Below are 18,891 nucleotides of genomic sequence, written 5' to 3'. Positions count from 1 at the left end.
ACAGTTTACATACAGATCACAGCTTATTTAGCTAGCAAAACCTTTGTTACACTATATTGTATGTTCCGTATTTTATTTGATGGCAGGGATTTTTGTATGTATAATATAATATTTATATAAAATATAAATGTTGACTTCCATCATGTCAAAAGTCTACGTACTGTGGTATCAAAACAAGGGCCTATGTCAAACATAGGAAATAGTGGATTAGGTATATCAGATAGTCTGTTGAACCAGGAAGAAGAACCAGATACGGTGCTGCTGCTGTGTAAAAATACCATCGACTTCCTCAGATGAAATTTGTTATATCAAACACTTACAAGGATTTTATTGGTTGGGGTTTTTCCCTGGTGGATCAAAAGATTTCCTTGTGTTTGTGCTGTGATATCCATAAAGGTTTACGTTATCCAGGTATCAGTCTAATAAATACTTATGTATGATCTAGTCCTATAAATAAGCTCTGGGTTTTCTAATTGCACTGATATTTACACATCATCAAATCAGAGGAAAAGCATGCTGTCATTGTAGTTGGCCAGTAGATGGCCTCTGGCTACCATAAACTCACAGTCTCACATACTTTAGATAGTGCTGGTGTTAATACTACAAGTGTTGCATGATGATATCTTGCTGCTCTGATTTACAGCTTGAAGAAACAGTAACTTATGTACACAAACATTTGCTAAATGCACTGTCCAAAAATCAATGAAATGGCAAAATGTTTGTTTTGTTTTATTTTTCCGTTAAAATAACAAACATTTTAGCATCAACAAATCAATACTTTCACATGACATTTTACCAATAATAGTTAATACTTTGGATTTCTGAGTTCATTTTAAGGGGCTTTTAAGGGACTGGTTTTAAGGTGTTTCTATTTTTATGGAAGAAAATTACACTTTTTCTTCTACAGTTACACAGTGATTACCTAAGTAGAAGAAACCTAAAAACCACAAAACTCGGTCGGTCCAGAGCTGAGGAAGCAGTCATTATCGTTCTCGTTCCGGTGCTTGTCTCCAAGTCACCAGTATTAGAGGATTACTGAATCTAACAACATGATAATACTAATGCAAGAGATGTCGACTCAGTGCACAACACACTCTTATTGTAGGGCGAGGATTTGGTCTGGAGTGTAATGATAGGGTCATTTTGGGGCTCTAATATGATTTTACCAGAAGAAGTACTTAAAAAATATATTTTACTTACACAAGGTAGAAATACTCCACTACAAGTAAGTTCTGCAATCAAAACTTTAAGTAAGTACTCATTATGAAGAAGAGCCTATTACAGAATAATATTATATTATCAATACATTCATGTGTAAACATCACTTTAATGTTGTAGCAATTAAAGGTGGAGCTAATTTTAATTACCTAATAAGCTTACATTTTTCCAATAAATAAAGTCTTATCTTAACCAATAATAATAAATCATAATGTATTTGTTGATTGTATGTTTAATTATTAATCTGAATCTGTAAAATAACTCGTAACTAAACGTATCAAATAAATGAGGTGGAACAAAAGGTTCAACATTTCCCTCTGAAATGTAGAATAGAAGTAGAAAATGGAAAATATCCATGTAAAGTACCACTGGAAAAACATAAATCATTGCTCAAAACTTCACACAAATTGTGACGGAGATGATCTATAGTTGACTACTGATGAGTGATGATAGCTGATGGCTGTCGGAGTGTCTGTAGTTACATATTTCACTTTTGCTTATTAGGTTGGATTCAGATTTATTGTTGTTGTGCAGAGTGCAAATACTGGGACAACAAAATGCTGTTTAGCATCTAACCAGAAGCACAAAAAGCAGTAAAGAGTATGTACAAATATAGGGGTAATAAACAGTAGACAGAATATGTTAATGATATATACAGTATGATCATTATTAACTGTGTGATATGAATATACTAAGATATCTACAGAATGAACATGTGTGGCAGTAGGACTGTGAGGTGGAGGTATGAGTATGGTGTATACACTATGTACTACACAGACTGTAGTATAAACATGTATGTGTATGTGAAATACAGTGCAGGTTGGTGTGTCTACAGTAGTGTGGCAGTAGTAAGTATGAGCAGAAAGTCGCTGGATGAAGATGTGTGAGGTGTCACTGTGGTATACAAACATATCTGAGAGATTTGACTTGAAAATATAATAACAATGCATAAACTGCATGTGGAAAATAAAACACTAGTCACTACGTGTGAGTTTTGGGATTTTCACCACTGACACAACAACAAAAACTCTTCCAAACAGATTTCTGGCGTGAAAGTTAAAGAAAACTGTGGTTGTATTAAATGTTGGACTCATCTTAGACATTTTGGAACAAATGAGTTAACTTTTACCAATAATACTTTCTGCTGAATCTCACGTAGGTTGTTTGTTAAAGTGGATCTGTGTAATATTGGTATGAAGCCTTTCACACTGAGATACAATCAAGGCAACATTCACTGAATAAAATACAATCTATTTCAGCTGTATTCTCCTTTAATTTGACCCCATTCATATTGCATTATAGCTGAAGCTGTGAAGTTGATAAGTTGTATTGTAGTGGTGAATTATGACAGCAGGCTATTGCATGCTTAAATGTGGGAGCTATTTTCACTGTATGAATACAATGTAGGAAGGGGAGAGTGAATCCCTCTGTTATGTAGAGTTTCATTGTCACGGTGGGGAGCTGGGTAATATAACGGAATGCTCCTCCACCCCACCCCCCCTTTTCCACCCCAGATCAATCCAATGCAATGCCTGATGGGTACTGAAGTCTTCACAACACAAAGAAGAGCCATGCTCGCAACGCCCACAGAGGAGCTGCAGCTTCCACCGAGAACTACCGGTACCGAGATGCCCAGCTTGGGATGGTTTCCGGTAAGTGCGTAAAATGTTTGGACCGGGCACTGGAAGAGGGGGAAAGTGTGAGGTGAGGAAATGACCGGGCTGCTATTTTTAAACTAATTTCAAAGGAGGAGGCGGAGGAGGGGTGAGTCAGGAGAGAGGTAACGTGAGTGCCGAGGTCCTGTGGGAACAAATAATCCACAGTGGCTGAGTTTTGAGGGAAGATTTCTCCGCAGACAATAACCTAAGTTGCGCTCTAACTTAGCCGATGCAAATCAAGCCGGTGTCGCGAATAAATTGCACGTTTGCGATGCAGGATTGCGCGTAAACATCTTGGGTTTGTGCACATACTGGGTGCCACAGGGTGGATGGGTTTGTGCGCCTCTTTAGCTGAAATCACTGCTGCTGTTTCACCACCTCCAACTCCATTTTCCACTGATCTCTGCATCTAGGCGTCCATGCACAACAAAGGATGCGTGTGATCTCCGGGATGTGGACGGTGTGCGTCGATGTTTGTAGTCGGGTGACTCTGTCAGTGGGATGCACCTTTAAGGTCTGTATGTCGGGGCTTTTTTTTTTTTTTTAATCTTTGTGGAAAAAAATACAAACATTTCTAGGCCTCTAGAAAACGCTGTGTTATTTAGTCTGCAGCCATCAGAAAAGAGGGATGATGCTCGTGAAAACTGATCAGTTTCGAAACCAAAGCAGTTTTAAATTGCAGCTTCAGTCTTGAAGGTTGCACAAGGCTTTAAAGACAGACATGCGAACCCTCTGCTTCAAAGTAATAATTAGCTCATTTAAAAGGTGGACAAATGGATATCTGCTTCAAGACCCGTCTGCATTTATGTGAAAAGCAAAATTTAAACACAGCAACAATAAATACACACACACCCCAAAAAAATCCCACTTCATCTCTCTCGCATTTTAATTGTGTTTCGTACAAAACGTCGCAAAAAAAAAAAAAAAATGCATTCATTGACCATGCCTTTTTATTTTGAAACGTGTAACCGGAAGTAGTCGTTTCCGCTGTGGCTGGTTTGACCCGTTCACTCTTCAGCATCTTGAGTCCACTGGCGCGAGATCCAGGAGAGGGGAGAGAGGGGAGAGAGAGAGGGAGGCAGGTCGGGGTATAAAGCCTCCACACACGGCTCCGCTCCCCTCCTTCTCACCGGGAGCAGCGGCTGTGTAAATCCGTTCAACCTCTCAGGTAATTTGAACGTGGCCTCGGGGAAACGGAGCGTTTAAGTAAGAGTCAGCGTAATCTCCGGCGGTACAATTAGAAACCGGCGCTCCGGTTAGATCTAATTAGGACAGGGATTGTTCGGCCAAAGATGGAAGACGTGTTACAGTCGACCGTGCATCAGGCGCTAACTGGGAGATGGTAGCCTGGCATTTATTCTTCTTCTTATGTTATTATTGTTATTATTTTAAACATGTTTTCATTTTGTAGTCACTGCATTGACTAAAGAGAGTGGGTTCTTCAAGGACATACAACATTGGTGCATCCAGTCATTTATGTGTTCTCCCCAGGCATATAAATGTGTGTGTGTGTGTGTGTACATAATTATAGTTTTTATTGTCTGTTTTTTTTTTTTTCTTCTGATGAGTATTCCTCAGTAAATCTGGCACATGAAGAACTTTTGAAGCCTGGCTGATAATCTGGTCAGATGCCTCCTCCCCCCTCCTCCCCTCCTCCCCCCTTTTGAACCTGCATCTCTTCTCCTATACAGGAACATGCACTTTCCTCTGGTTCCATCTGCCTGTGGTGTAATGGCTCCTGAAGTTAATGTGCTCTTCCGAGGAGAAAAATAAAGAACGCCGTTTTTGCCTCATAGCCATTGGTTTTGTAGCTATTTCCACTTCCAATTGGCAAGACCCCCCCCCCCCCACCCCCCCCCTTTAATGGCCATTAAGAGGCAACCAAGATGGTTAAGATGTCAGCTGGGCCTGATTGATTCGGTTAGACCACAGATGAGACTGCTCTGTGTCTGAGATTCCTCCGCAGCTCTCAGCTAAATGTCTCTTCTCCACCTCCCTCCCTCCCTGGGAGGCAGAGGTGGCCATGCTAGCTTTAAGCTGGAGATGCTGAATATAACACAAGCAAGCATACGTCGCATGTTAATGCCTGTCGGCTGTGATAAGTTACCTTCAGCGTTAGTGAAAGCTGCACGGCGGGTTAGTGGTGGGTTAGTGGTGGGTTAGTGGTGGCACGTCCCCCTGCAGTGCAGTCTTCACACAGGTGGAGGGACGCTGAGGAAGAAAAAGTTTAGCAAAGGCGAGGAGCATTTTGGGCTCCTTGTAAAAGTGGGCCACCGGTCCCTGTGGTGAGTGATGCTTTTCTGGGGCAGGCTCGGTGATGACGTTCACCCGGCCCGGATTGGGAACAGACACCCTCGTCCATCCATTTCGGAGAGGGTGTGCGGAAACTGTCCTGCTCGGATACACACTGCAGGAAGGTGCTTGCAGGGAGACTGCACGACTTTTTATACCCCCCACCAGCAGGCACTTTGATTCCTGATCTACATCTATCATTGATACTTCTCTGGAGCCTGTGAGTATCAGCTCAGTCCACCTGACTGCTGCTTTTAAATCAGCTATTCACCCTCTTTTGTTAGAGTGTAACTTGTTAAGAAGTCTGTTTTTTTTTTTAAACAGAGGTCTAAAGTATGGAACTCATGATTTTCCTCCACTGACTTGGCGGCTTTTTGTGCCCAAAAAACCCCCGAGCCCTGGAGTGAGGAGCGCGCTGCTATTTAAAGATGGCACAACTCAGCCAGCTGCTGCCATTTCTGCTCCCATCGTAATTGAATCAGTGCTAGTAGAGTGCGCCAGCGAGGGTGTGTGCGCTCCACAGAAGATTATACAGTCACTACTTCTCGGTCTCTAACGTCTACTTTCATATACCTGATTGGTGGCTTTCTTTTCCTGGTGAGTGCGTCTGTGGGACGGAAGCGGAGGGAAGAGGATGAAACTCCCAGCCGGTATCATCTGTGAAAGAGGATGTTGGTTTGTAATGGTTTTTCAAACAAGGTAGTTGGTCCTGATTGTGAAGCGTTGGAGCCAAAATTACAGTACAAGCGGTGATTGATGAGGCGGGGAGGTAACGTTGACTCATTTATTTACTCCTCTGTCAGAACGTGTAAGCTCCAGTTGGGTAAATGTCATTAATTGGTTGTGTGCGTCATGTCTTCTTTGGTTTGTTTGCCCAACACCGTGAAGTGAGTTGCGGCGGCTGTCAAAGGCTTCAAAGAAACTGATCTTCTCAAGGCGGTGAGCGACAGAGGTCCTGCGCAGTTCGGACAGGCTCAACACGCCCATATTGATCCGTCATGTACTGCACAGAGCAGGGAGAGGGTTAACAACTCAAAAGGGAACTAGGCCACCAACATCCCTTTTTTATGGGCACATTCTGAGACTGTGAGCGTGACAGAAACAGCAAGTGAAACAGCAATATTGGATGGTGGAATGTATCCGCTCATGCCAGTTCTTTTTCTATTCTCCTCTTTCTTGCATCGTCCATGTTGTACTTGACATGCAGTGATGCATGCAAGTGTTGTGCATACATAACATATGATGCTGTGGTTGAAGTGGTGGAAAATTCAGTGTTTGTAGCTCTACCCCCTCACTGCCTCAAATCCGCTCGTACTTTCAGACACCAAAGATATTTTCTCTTTCCCTGGATAGAGCGAAACGCTCACCACTCAGCTCGATTATTTTGAGTCATCCAGCCAAGGCTGTGGCACTGGGCGGGAGTGTAAAAAATTTCATCTCCGACCACGGATACATCTGCCTCCTCTCAGTGGTGTTCGGGTTCTCCTCCAGTCTGTTTGTGTGGCTCCACTATAAAAACGACAACATTTTGAGCTTCGTGCAGGAATTATTGACCTCTGATGCCAGAGTGTCGTTACTAAGGCTTCTTCATTTGATAGGGAAGTTCACCTTTGACCCTGCCGGTAAATTGGCCTGGAAGAGGAACAGAGAAGAAAGCCAAATACAGAATATAATTGTAGGTAGTAGGAAACCGCTTTGGAGTTTGATTTGTGCCGTACATGTACCGCACAAGTCCCTCGGACAGACGGAGCTTTACTTGGTGGCTGGACATTGATCATTGGTTACATTAATAGTCCTGTCAAAGAGCCTCTGTTGGCCCTGGACAAAGCCTAAAGGGGCCTTTGCTCTTATCTGATGCTTCAATTTGGTTAGACCCGTAATTCAGTGAAATGTAAGCCGATCTGGAGCTCCAGTAGACCACCAGAAGGATTACTTTGCAATGAAATTCATCATCTGTGTTGAGAGAGGAACTGAAGGAATTTTTGCAGCCTCATTTAGGTTTTGGAGTTTGGGTCATTTGCACTTTTTTTCACTGATGGTAACCAGCTTTTTTTTCTCTCATGTTATTTCCTTTCTGGCTCTGAATGCATAGCGAATGTTGTTTTTCTTAATCTCCACAAAAGATGATGCTTTTACAGTATTGCAGCTATTTTATTGCTTAGAAAGGACAATTTGCAGTCCAGTTTGTTATGATTCTGTTAAGTCTTTGACTGCAACTAATTAAATAATTAAACTAATTAAATTTTTAATTTTTTTATTGAAGCAATTATTCTATTTCTATAAAATCCCTGTAAATAGTAAAAGCACATGACAGTTCCCTAGAGACAAGGTCTTAATTGCTTAAATATGAAATTTACTATCATATAAAACACATGAAGGCAGCAGATCCTCACATTTGAGCATCTATATCCATCGAATGTTTGGGATTTTTACTTAAAAACCACTTAAATGAGTAATCGATCAACAGTTATTTCCCCCACAGTCCAAGGTGAGGTCTTCAAATGTCTTTTGTCCAACCAACACATAAAGATTTATTTTGTATAACAAAGAAAAGCATCACATTTTCATGTTTGAGAAGGTGTAACCATACAAAGGTTTAACATTTTGGCTTAAACTTGAGCTTAACTGTCTAAAATATTTGATTTGATTATCAAAATCGTTCATTTTCTCTCTTCATCAATTGACTTATCGTTACAGCCGTAGTTTCAGCGTTACTAGAAATGGATCCTTCCCTATTTTCTATCCCTACAGTGCCACCCTAGAGCTCATCCTCTTTTCTCTTTTGAGCTGACAACAGCAGATGTTTATATTTACAATATAAACAAATGGGCATAAACAACAAGTGCTGGAAAGTAAAACCTGCTCATTTTCTCAGCTTTATGAGAATCTTTTGTGTTCCAGTGGAGAGATGTATTGCAGCCTCAGTCTGCTGATGTCAAACTCAGCTGGCTCTGTTTTCATCTGCTCTCTGCCCTGTCCGTCCAAGATCCTGTTTAACCTGCACGTTTGAACGATCAAATCAAACCACATATCAGTTTTTAGTTTCTGCAAAATAGCCTAAAACTCTTTAATCCCAGATGAAAACTGCTTGAAGACTGAAATCCCACAAATCTTAGCTTGGTGTGTACCAACAGCTATGGCTGTAAAGTCCTGGGATCAGGAGAATAATGACATTGCTCCCAATTTATTTAGATCATTTCTGGTGTATCAATAGGTTTAGCCACCTTTCAGCATTACAGTGTCATGTCATGTTCATTTATATTTCTAAAATGAGTATTTGTTAGATATCTGCTTTGCCAACTCAGCCTGTAACTAAAATAATCCAAATATCTTTGTCATAAATTCCTCATTTCAGGCTCTTTTAAAAGGGTTCGTTTGTTGTTATTAAGTGATGTACTTGGCCAACAGAAGTGTTTAATTACATTATTGAAGTGTTTCCGTAAGTTAGTTTGTACAATGCCCAGTTGGAAGCAGGGGTCTGAGCGTATGCCAGGAAACTGTTCTCCCACTAGTTTTTAACAGCACCATCAGCCTCACGTAACAGAAATCGATTCACACTTCAGTCGTCCAGTTTTTGAAGATCACAGTAACATTGTCTTTTTTTAGATGACCGCAGCCGTGTTCTGCTGTACTCCATCTACTTCAGGTTTTACTAAACTGTGAGATACTCTGACACACTGAGTTTTTTACGTTTTGTCTCTTTTTTTTGTAAGAGCCTTTGTTTTGTTTCTCTGCTTCACGCCCTGTCCTACTGTACACTCATTCAACTTTCTTACGTTTTCTTGCTGCAAATTGTGTTTGACTTCACAAGTTCTCTCTCGTTTCTCGTCCTTCGCACTCGATTCTTTTTCTTTGCCCTTTGTTTACCTCGTAAATAAAGGATGGTTACAGCAGATTTGCTCAAGTCGGCGACACTAAAAATGAGTAGGAAACGTTCCTGAGGTTTATATTGTCCCTCTGCCTTTGACACCTATACACAGTGCTGTAGCTTGAGGTGCTATGTGAGCTCAACTCTTACTAGACTAAAAATGTATCTGGTGTTGGCCCTTAAGCACATGATGTAAAATAATAATAATCCTAGATGAAGCTTGGTCTGTCATCTTCATGCTGTGGGCCTTTAAACCCCATTTCCACCTTGTATTTTGATCTGTCTGCATAAGAAAAATGCAGCACTTCATATCGAGCGCGAGTGGGGGCTTCTCTGGCCCTTTCCTGGTTTAAATACGTCAGTGTTCTTTGTAGTGATGATACGTGCATCCTCACTTTTTTCTGTTTATGACTAATTATGATCTAATCTTCTTTGTTTCTCTTTTATCAGAGGGGTTAAGATGGGTGGAGCTGCCATCTTAAGCATGCTGGAGACCTGAAAAAAAGAGAAACTGCTGTACTGCTGCTGAGAACCTCAACCACCCCCACTCCACCCATGACTTTCTATAGTGTACGTTTATACCTCTTTACATTTACCCAAATCCACAAATAATTAATTTCTCTGAGGTCATTTATAATGATCCTAAAATGATAAAGGTTATGTATAAATAAATATACTGTATTTCCTGTGTGATAGAAGAAACTACATACAGTTTGATTTTGAATTTGGCTTGAAAGTGGTCAGGGATTATTGGGTTTCTCTTTCCCAGATCAGTTTGACTTCGATGCTTCAGATTCTTTATAACTGGAAAGATTAATTACGGCTTTAAAGGAATTTTAATGAAAACATTTAAGACTAAATATCTTATGAATCCAAGACCACAGTGTTGATGTTCATTTATGAGCATCACTAGTGAAAAATGTTTGATGGAAAACCGAATTACCGGTTCTACTACACTGGTTTAGCTTGACTTACTCACTGTTTAAACTGGTGTTGATGCTCAAACTGTTGTTTTTCAGGAACCGTTGATTGGTGTGCCTCAAACTCTGTAATGGAAAATCGTGGTGAGTACCAAGTTGCTCATTGTGGTTCGTTAAGTGCAGTGTTAATGCTGTGGAGAGAGTTGTAGATCCACTCGTCTCGCTGTTCATCCACTGTGTTTATGGAGTCTGTCTAGGCTCTGTCACATTTTATGAGCCACTCAGGACTCATCCATACATCTTCTCAACCTCAGGGCCTGATTGAGGATCAGTTTCCCCTACCAAAACTTGGCCTTAGGGTTTTCCCTGGTCAACATAGTCTATGTGTAATGTGTGTGTGTGTGTGTGTGTGTGTGTGTATGTTATGTGTTGCAGAAGAGATGGTTCAGTGAATATTGGTTGTGTCACCGTTTAAGTATGACTTACTATAACTGCTTTCAAGCGTTCGTACTCTGACACTAACCGTCTCCTCTCTTGTAAAGGCCGTCAGCTGTGCAGGAAAAGGAGGCGTTAACCTTCATTATGTGTGCTGCTCTTCAGTCAACCAGTTCTCTTTTGCAAAACAAATCTAGGGCTGCACGATACGGTTAAATTATTAGATTATTTTGACAGATACTGCATTTGAGATATGATTCACAATCAGTTTTTTGCATCACCATTTTTTATTTTCACTGAAAGAAAATAATTATGATGAGGTGACATTTGTTGGGGTCTGTAGCAAACAAATGTGTTTTTTTTCTTACATCAATACCATTTATAGGCCAGGGTATCGCTACAGTTCGATTAATCGTGCAGCTCTAAACAAATCATCCAAAAAAAAGCTGTTTAAAATGTCCAAATGCGCATTTTCTAAACCAACCCTACATTTAAAAATAACTGCTTGTTCTCTCCCCTGGCCTTACTCGTTTAATCCCTGTGATGCTGGCGTTCGGTTTCTCTTTTTAACTTGCTTCTCGGGCAATAAACGACGGCGTCCATATAGATAAACATTTAAAATGTGTCCTTGTACAAAAATATGAAGCATATGTTAAGACATGAATGAGACTCTCAGCAGTGATACAGCTTTATAGCAGCATCCATAGGGCATGTTCCATACTCCCCCCACATTAGACGGGGCTGTGTAAGTGTGTGTGTACCTGCCTCAGTCTGCCTGCCTGCTGAAGTGGCCTGGCCCAGTCTGTTATCCAGGTCAGGCCAACAGGTTCTGGGCTCATGCGGATTGGCTCAGCTCTCTCTGGAAGCCGGCCCGGTGTGGAGGCTGTATGTGGGGCACAGGGAGAGAAAAGGAACGCTGCCGAATACACTAGCTCTCCATCTTTAGAAATAGCTCGAGATGCAGCCAAACGCTCAGCAAACTCGGATCTATCCAAGCATAATGACACAGCTCAATGCTCTGGATTCCTCTGAGGAGCAGTGGGACAAGGTTTTCTGAAGACATCCAAACCTCAAAAGGAATCAAAGCACTAATTCAGGGGGTTCAGTCAAAACACCCCCTTTTTTCTTTTAGTTTACAGAAAGTCGTCTCTTTTTCTTTCCTGCTCTGCCTCTCTATATTCAAGCCCCAAACAGGGCAACTCTCCTTGGCAAACATGATTCAAAGTCATGCTAATGCCTCCAAGACTGTTCAAATTGTGATAAGAGACTTGGAGATGTGCATAAAATGGTGTCTGGAGACATTAAGGGAGGCGAGCGGCATGATAAACACCCTCCGCTAGTTCTGAGTAGTAATGGCTTAATATTAGCGTGTATGCTGGATGTAGAAACAGCAGCGTGCGTCTGATCAACACATCTTCCTTGTGATCCATCATTCCTCCTTTAAGTTCGGCTTCATAGTAGCAGCTGTAATTCTGCTGATTCTTGTCTATTGGTTGAGAGGGAGCAGCATCTTAGACACACTTGACCTTTACACAGCTCACACAAAAAGTCTCTGAACGGGTGTAACATTTCTCCTGATTGAGGGCATTGATTAAAATTGCTCCAATTTATTTTCCGCTTCATCTTTCACATCCAGACTAAATTAAGATTTTTATTTATCTGGTTAGATGCATTGCTAATTCAAGAATGGCTTTTACAGACACTGTCCATATCTCTATCTTCTGTTTTCTTTGTCATGTCAGTGCTAGGAAGGCAAGAAAATACTGACAGCAGTGTGTCAGGCAGAGAACTGCTTTCAGGGAATATAATGTGGTCTGAGCTCTGTGGTTTTAAGTCTGTTTTTATTGTTGTGTTTTGTATGGATCAGAGTTTTAAGAACATGCAAGTCCTTGTTCTCTTGAGACCTGCTGCACCACATAGCATACATTACTTTGTACATACATTATTTGATGCACACATTGGACCGCATACCACAGCGCACGCATCAAATTGAAAACATAACTCGTCCTTCTCTGAGGAATGGTAGGCATCTTTCAGTGAATGCTGACCTGTGCTATGAGCCAAGGAGGGAGGGAGTCCAAACTCCTGGAGGGAGGGAAGGTCTTAAGGAGATTGTGAGAGGGAGGGACGGGGGAAGGACTGTACTGAAAGGCGTAGAGGAAGGGTAGACGAGAGAAACACAGAAGAAGAAAAGACCTGAGATAGAGAAGACCAGGGGACTTTGTTGAAGAAGGAGGAAGGCAGGTGCAGCTGCTGATCTGTCCAGTGTAGTGCGCACATTTCTGGGTGCAGGACAGGTAGAGGCCCCTCAGGGGCTGGATCATGGGACAGAGCCTTCGTGTGGAGACCCCAGCTCAGGATCCACAACAACACAACAATGGCGGTGAGTTTCAGGACTCACTCGTTCACTCTGGGTGTACTTCACATAGTTGTGCATTCCTCAACAGCAACATACACATCATGAAGTTGGTTTACTATTCTGTAGTTATTCAATGGATTGAAGCATAGAGCAAAGATAAGGGTGGGGGTTGTATATTCAGCTTTGCACAGTCTCCTCTGTCTCTACCCCCCCTTCACTTTCACCACCATAAGGAATGTTAAATCATTGGAATCACGTGAATGAATCGCAGCTGTGTATTTACACACTCATGCATGTGTTGCTGATTCACTTATTATCTTTTGTTTGAGTTATTTGCTCAGTGACATTTGATACTGAAAAGATAATTTTTATTTAGGGATTATAGGAAATAGAGATTGTGTCAGACAGTTTTACATTATTTGGGATCAATTCCTGTTTGATTATCGCAGTTCTTCATATTATACATTGTAAACCTAAACAATTAATCTTTAATTATGGACCTTGAGTTTGACAAAGTATCAAGTAGTGAATTCATAGGACAGATTTAAATATATCCTACCATAAACAGCATGCTCTAATGACATTTATGTCACTTACTGCAACAATGCTGTTGGGTTGAATGATTTCATGGTGCACAAGACTCCACAAGTAGCAATCACAATGATTATAACCTCTTTGTGCTGTCAGTTAAGTAGATTAAAATTCCATAATCTGGCCTGGCTAGGGTTGGGGTTATAATGAGGTTGGTGGTATTTCCCAACCAGTGCAGTCCGTGTAAGGGGGTTTCTTATGTAAGTGATCAGGATGGCTTGGCTAGCAGGTTGGCTAAAGGCCGGGTCCTTTAAAACAACAATCTCCTTTTAACCACATGCTCACCTGACCAGGCCTACCATGACTCATTGAATCATGAGGTTACAGGGAAATATGGCCTCTATGGAGATGTCTGAGAGTGGTAGGTGTGGCTTTAGGATAGGGGTACGTCAGAGCAACACACACACACGCGCACACACACACACACACACACTCACACAGTGTCACCCACCCCCATGTTTCCTGACTGGTATGCGTTATCTTGGCACAGCTCCTGATTACAGAGACTGACTACTAGAATTCTGGTCCTGTCCTTGTTCTGAATGAAAATAAAAATCTAGATGTTTTTAACAGCCAGATATTAATTAGTTTCACTGGTGTCATTGTGTCGTACCTTGCAGCGCTGAGTTTCCATGAGCAGTACAGTGGACTGTTATTGAATGTGAGGGGAAGAGGTTGTCTTTGTTCTCGGTCACAGAATCAGGGTGGAGTGCCGTTTCCTCCCTGTGTTTCCAGGCTGACCCCCCCTCCTCCCCTCCCCTCCATAACTCCTGTACTTTTTTCTCTTTGTAGCCCTTTTTTTTACCATTTACTCTGATTCCCAGACCCACAGTCACACACAGCTGTAGTGCCACCACACACCAGACCTCTTCTCACTACCACTGGAACAATGACATGTTGGAGAGTTTTTCTCTGTATCTGTGAAGAAAGATTTTGAGTGGATCCACAGCTCTCCTCAATGTGATAATTGAGTTGGATGTACCATACTTTTTTTTTGGTCTTTTTTAGGAGGAGGGGAATTTTTGTGTCTCTGGATTGATACATTTTATAATCAGGCGTCGCTGACTAATGTACAAGTCTCCTAAGAACATGGTCAGTCGTCTTTTCAAATAGATGCTTGCTGCATGGGCTGAGTCCTCTCTGCGATCGTCATCTCTGCAGTGCTTTGGAGTGTGCAGGCCTGGCACAGGCAGCTCTTATCCTGCTTCACTTGCTTCAGCTGAGCCACTGTGTCAGAGGCTTCTCTGACAGAGCAGTCTGCTGTATGAGAACCTCCGTTCTGGTTCACAGGGAAGCTGCCTTAAGCAATGCTTAATCTGGATGTTATGGCAGCTGGTCTGAATCCTCAGATTTCTACCTCGCCAAGATAAGCTGGATTTCCATGGTGCAGACATGTCCCTCGAACCCGGACCCTTTTTGCTGTAGTTTTCAAACGGCTCGCTGCAACTTGTCCTTCTGGCATTTTCTGTTGGGATATATACAAGAGAGTCGATTTGGGGGTCACCGAATGCTCCCTGCTTCCCCATGGCATGCTGTTTCAAGTCCCGCCATCATGGAAGCTGGACACTTAACACCCCTTTTCCAGGTAGACTGGTGTCTGTTTATTGAAAGACTTTTCACCTTTCGGGACATAACAGCATTGGCAGTAGTGCATGAGTTTAAACAGTTCTGGTTTGAATTGTTTTGGAGGTTTTACCAGCAGTCAGGCTTTTAAACACTAAGTAAGCACTCAGTTCAAATTTTACCCCGCCAGCAGCATTGAAGTAGCTGTGTGGAGTAGCGGTTAAAGACTCTGTCCTTCAGCTGCAAAAAATGGGTTTGAATCCTGTGTCAGCAACCATCCACCATGCTAAAATGTCCCTCAGCAAGATACTGAAACCCTGCCAGCTCCAGGGGTGCTGGTCCGTAGCTAACCCTGACGATCCTGCCGTGTGTGTCAAATGAAGAGTCAATTTCCACCCAGCAATGATATTATTATTATTATTATTATTATTGTGTTTCTGTGTTCTTTATTGGACTGCTAAGTACACCACGTTAGTTTTGTAGGTATTGTGTGAGAGCATATTGTTGTGGGAATGAGACTGCAAGGCGTTTTTGTTGCCAAGACATCCTGTGTGTGCATGAGACTGGATGTTTTAAATCGGACCCCATTCTCTCTCCACTGGTAAATATTATGTCTGCCGAACTTAGCAGCTGCAGCCTTGAAAGAGCTAATGTTTGAAACCCTCTCCGAGCTCAGCACCCTGTCAGTTGGCCTGTCAATCACGTAGTCAAGAATATGTAACCACGACTGCAGAATGCCATTTAGTTGAGTACTTCAAGCCATAATGGCATATCATAAGGACCAACGTTCTTTAAGACGTCTACTTCTTGGTTGTAAGCTGTATGTGTTTGACTGAGTTTTTTTTTCTGCAACGGTATGACTGCCATCCATGTGTGAGCCTCTCTCCTCTATAGAGGCAGCAAGGGCTGAAAGGCTGATAAGGCACAAGTCTTCATCCAGCCAAGGAATGTGAGCACTTGACAGCGAGAAATCCTGGCTGAAGGCCAGCATCAGACCTCTCCTGTTAACTGTGGATATGTGGAGGAGTCCATGAGCTCTCAGCATCACCCTGCCAAAGCACACTCAGTCCCCGAGAACTATCAGCTAAAGATAATAACACCCATAATGAGCACGGCCCTCTTTACAAACGCAGCAGATGAGCTCAGCTAGAATGGAAAGATCCTTTGTCAGAATATTGTGACTGCTGATGGATCTGCACTCTTAAATGTCTTTAAAACTGTTGGATTTATATTAAACTACTGCTTTTATTTTAGATGATGACGCTGAGCAGCACCACAGCACAATGGTGGGAGAGGGGGGCAGCACGGGGGACAGCACCCCAAAGCGTAAGGGCAAGTTCTCTACCCTTGGCAAGATTTTCAAGCCGTGGAAGTGGCGGAAGAAGAAAAGCAGCGAGAAGTTCAAGGAAACTTCAGAAGGTTTGTGATGTGAACTCATTGTGTTCTTGAACCTCCCTCCTTCCTCACTGGTCATATCAGTTACATTCAGTTTTCATCAAAATTCCTCAATGAATGTGTTCCTGCCTGAATGTTACAGGCCCCATTTGGCTCTCCTAATGTTTTCAGTGCACCTACAATAAGACAATAGGCTGCTAACAAAATATCCTGTTGACTGAGGAGCTGTAAACTCCAATCTTTGTATTTTGGAGCATGAGGTCACACAGTAAATGTGTTTTTATTGCAGTATTTTTTCCTCCTGGAGATCTTGAAAAAAGACAACACTGTGTGTAACGTAAATTCTGTTTATTGACGGCAGAACTGGAGAGAAAGATGTCGACGAGGCGTACGCGGCAGGAGCTTATAGAGCAGGGAGTGCTGAAGGAGGTCCCGGACAACGGTAAGAACGAGTGCTTCTGTGATTCATCTGATCTCTCTTCACAAGAGTGTCTGTATCTGACGGCAGCGGCCCAGAGGCTATCACACCCACACAGACAGTACAGTTAAGTCATCAGTACATTATGGCAGGAACACTGTCCTCCTAACCAGCAGGTGTCTGAGACATATTTTAAAAAGGCAAATTTACTTTCACCTTGCTGTTTTTCAAAGTAATGCAATATCTGTTTAAAATGGCATGCCACTCTCCAGAGCTGAGGAAAAGTAGAACGAATTGTGCCCTGCAGCGAAATAGCTTTGAGAGGGGTGTGAGCAAGCGTAATGCAGGCCCCGCTGTTGCAGAAGCCCATTTATTAAACCTACAGCTGCTCCTTCATCACACCAACAAACACAGACTTTGTCTACGGGGCTTGGGTTAAGGGCACCTTCCTTTTTTTTACCATGGAACAGGACTGCAACTACAGATTATTTTCATTAATGATTAATCTGTTCAATCTGTTATTTCTCACTATAGAGAGCCCAAAGACTGTAAACAGTTCAAAACTAACCGGTATGCAATATACAACAATGTAAACCAGAGAAAGATGCAAATCCTCACATCGGAGAAGCCAGAACCAGCAGATATTTGGCATTTTTGCTTGATAATTGATAATCAACTAACTGTTTTATTGCTTTTGTTGTATATGCAATACAACAAAAGTGATAAAACAGTAAGTTCAAGAGGGAGGGGACAATAAACGACCAAAATGTTCTACAATATCAAACAAAGACATTGCACACACCAGCATAAAACATTGAATAATTTAGATTGAATAAGTATTTAGTTATTACTGTTCTGCTGGTGCACTTGTTTGATTTAGTGTTGGATCTGAGTTTTTTAATGCGTTATAATTATGTGTTCATCAAGGACTCATGTTCTTCCGTACAACTTTTTCAGAAGCAGATCCAGATACGCAGAACATGAAGCAGCCCTACGTGAAGAACGGCCACACTCTGCCAGTGAGCACTGGTGTCGGAGGAGGTGGGGGAGTCGTCAGTGGTGGCAGGAGCCCGTGCAACCAGGGCAAACTCCCCTTAGAGTCGGATTTTAGGATGAACCCGGCCTGGCTCCCCCAGCCAGACGACCGCAGGGGACGCTCTCCCTCAAACGGAGACCGCCGGGGAGCTCCAGGCTCAAACGGAGACCGCCGGGGAGCTCCAGGCTCCAGGGGCACAGGACTGCATGAGGATGGGTGGAGAGGGGGAGGGGTGGTGTCACGTGCACATGTTGAGGGTGAGTGGAAGCCTAACGTGGTCTGGCAGGGCCAGATTCACGGGCAGATGGAGGAGGGCAGACGTGGGGGCCGACTTCACCCTGAGGACGGGCAGAAGAGGCCCGGGCTGCAGAAGGCCCCGTCTGAGGACGGCAGGAGGAGTCGGCCTGCAGAAGTGGACTGGAAGCCCACCCTCCCTCGACATGCATCTGCTGAAGAGGGAAGGGCCCGCAGAGGTGAGTGATTTCAGGTGTTTTTTCCCCCTGCCATCTATGATTGTCCACCATTTTGAAAAGCTGTAGTCATAAGATCCCCGTTGAGATCCCGTTTCCTCACAAGTAAAAAATAAGGTGTATATTTTACTACTTGACCTCCTTCATACATGTTTGAAGATAGTAGTTGATTCTTCAGTCTTAGGTATTTTTTTTTACCACTTCTTTTTGCTGTCACTTTCCTGCTTATGTGCTGTCCTCCCAGATATAGACAGGCTCCTGTCGGCTCCCAGGGGCCCTGCTCCAGCTCCGCTACTTATTCAGGAACATAAGGGAATAGCTCGTCCTCTCTTCTCCTCTCCTAATTAATGTGGCACGATCACTATACCCATTATTGGCCTTTAACGCTAACACTGTCAGCTCAGTGATAATTGGTGAAGAGCCACAGCTAATTGATTTTACTGAAATATTACACTTTGAGAAATAATAGTGTTTTCGGCTGTTTTTAGATCTCATGTGTCCAGTTATCACTTATGCGACACGTGACTTGTTTTTTCTTTTTTTTTTTTTTACTACTTCTGTACCTGTGTTCAGAAATGATGTCAGTAAGATGAGAGGAAACCTACATGATCCACTTGGGAAACTTTCAAAATGGGAATTAAGGAAAAGTAATAGATCATATTGAAAAC

General features: G+C 42.5%; 1 protein-coding gene across 4 annotated transcripts in view; it reads left to right on the top strand.

Moving 5' to 3' along the window:
- Nucleotides 1-2,892: 2,892 nt before the first annotated feature.
- Nucleotides 2,893-18,891, top strand: part of phactr4b (phosphatase and actin regulator 4b) — a 24,916-nt gene continuing 8,917 nt past the window's right edge. Inside the window, exons 1-6 of one of the 4 annotated variants that reach the window (XM_035672441.1) lie at nt 2,893-2,922; nt 9,487-9,606; nt 10,056-10,100; nt 16,159-16,323; nt 16,661-16,741; nt 17,675-18,226. In XM_035672441.1, coding sequence (XP_035528334.1) covers nt 10,088-10,100; nt 16,159-16,323; nt 16,661-16,741; nt 17,675-18,226 — 811 coding nt within the window. In that variant the 5' untranslated portion in view covers nt 2,893-2,922; nt 9,487-9,606; nt 10,056-10,087. Of the gene's footprint in view, nt 2,923-9,486; nt 9,607-10,055; nt 10,101-12,560; nt 12,775-14,160; nt 14,927-16,158; nt 16,324-16,660; nt 16,742-17,674; nt 18,227-18,891 lie in introns of those variants that run through there. The other 3 variants (XM_035672442.1, XM_035672440.1, XM_035672438.1) reach the window with 3 other exon arrangements.

Source organism: Morone saxatilis, unplaced genomic scaffold (genome assembly GCF_004916995.1).
Source record: "Morone saxatilis isolate NCDOM2014 unplaced genomic scaffold, NCSU_SB_2.0 Contig24, whole genome shotgun sequence".
Classification (NCBI taxonomy): Eukaryota; Metazoa; Chordata; class Actinopteri; family Moronidae; genus Morone; species Morone saxatilis.
This window is presented reverse-complemented; position numbering and strand designations above follow the sequence as displayed.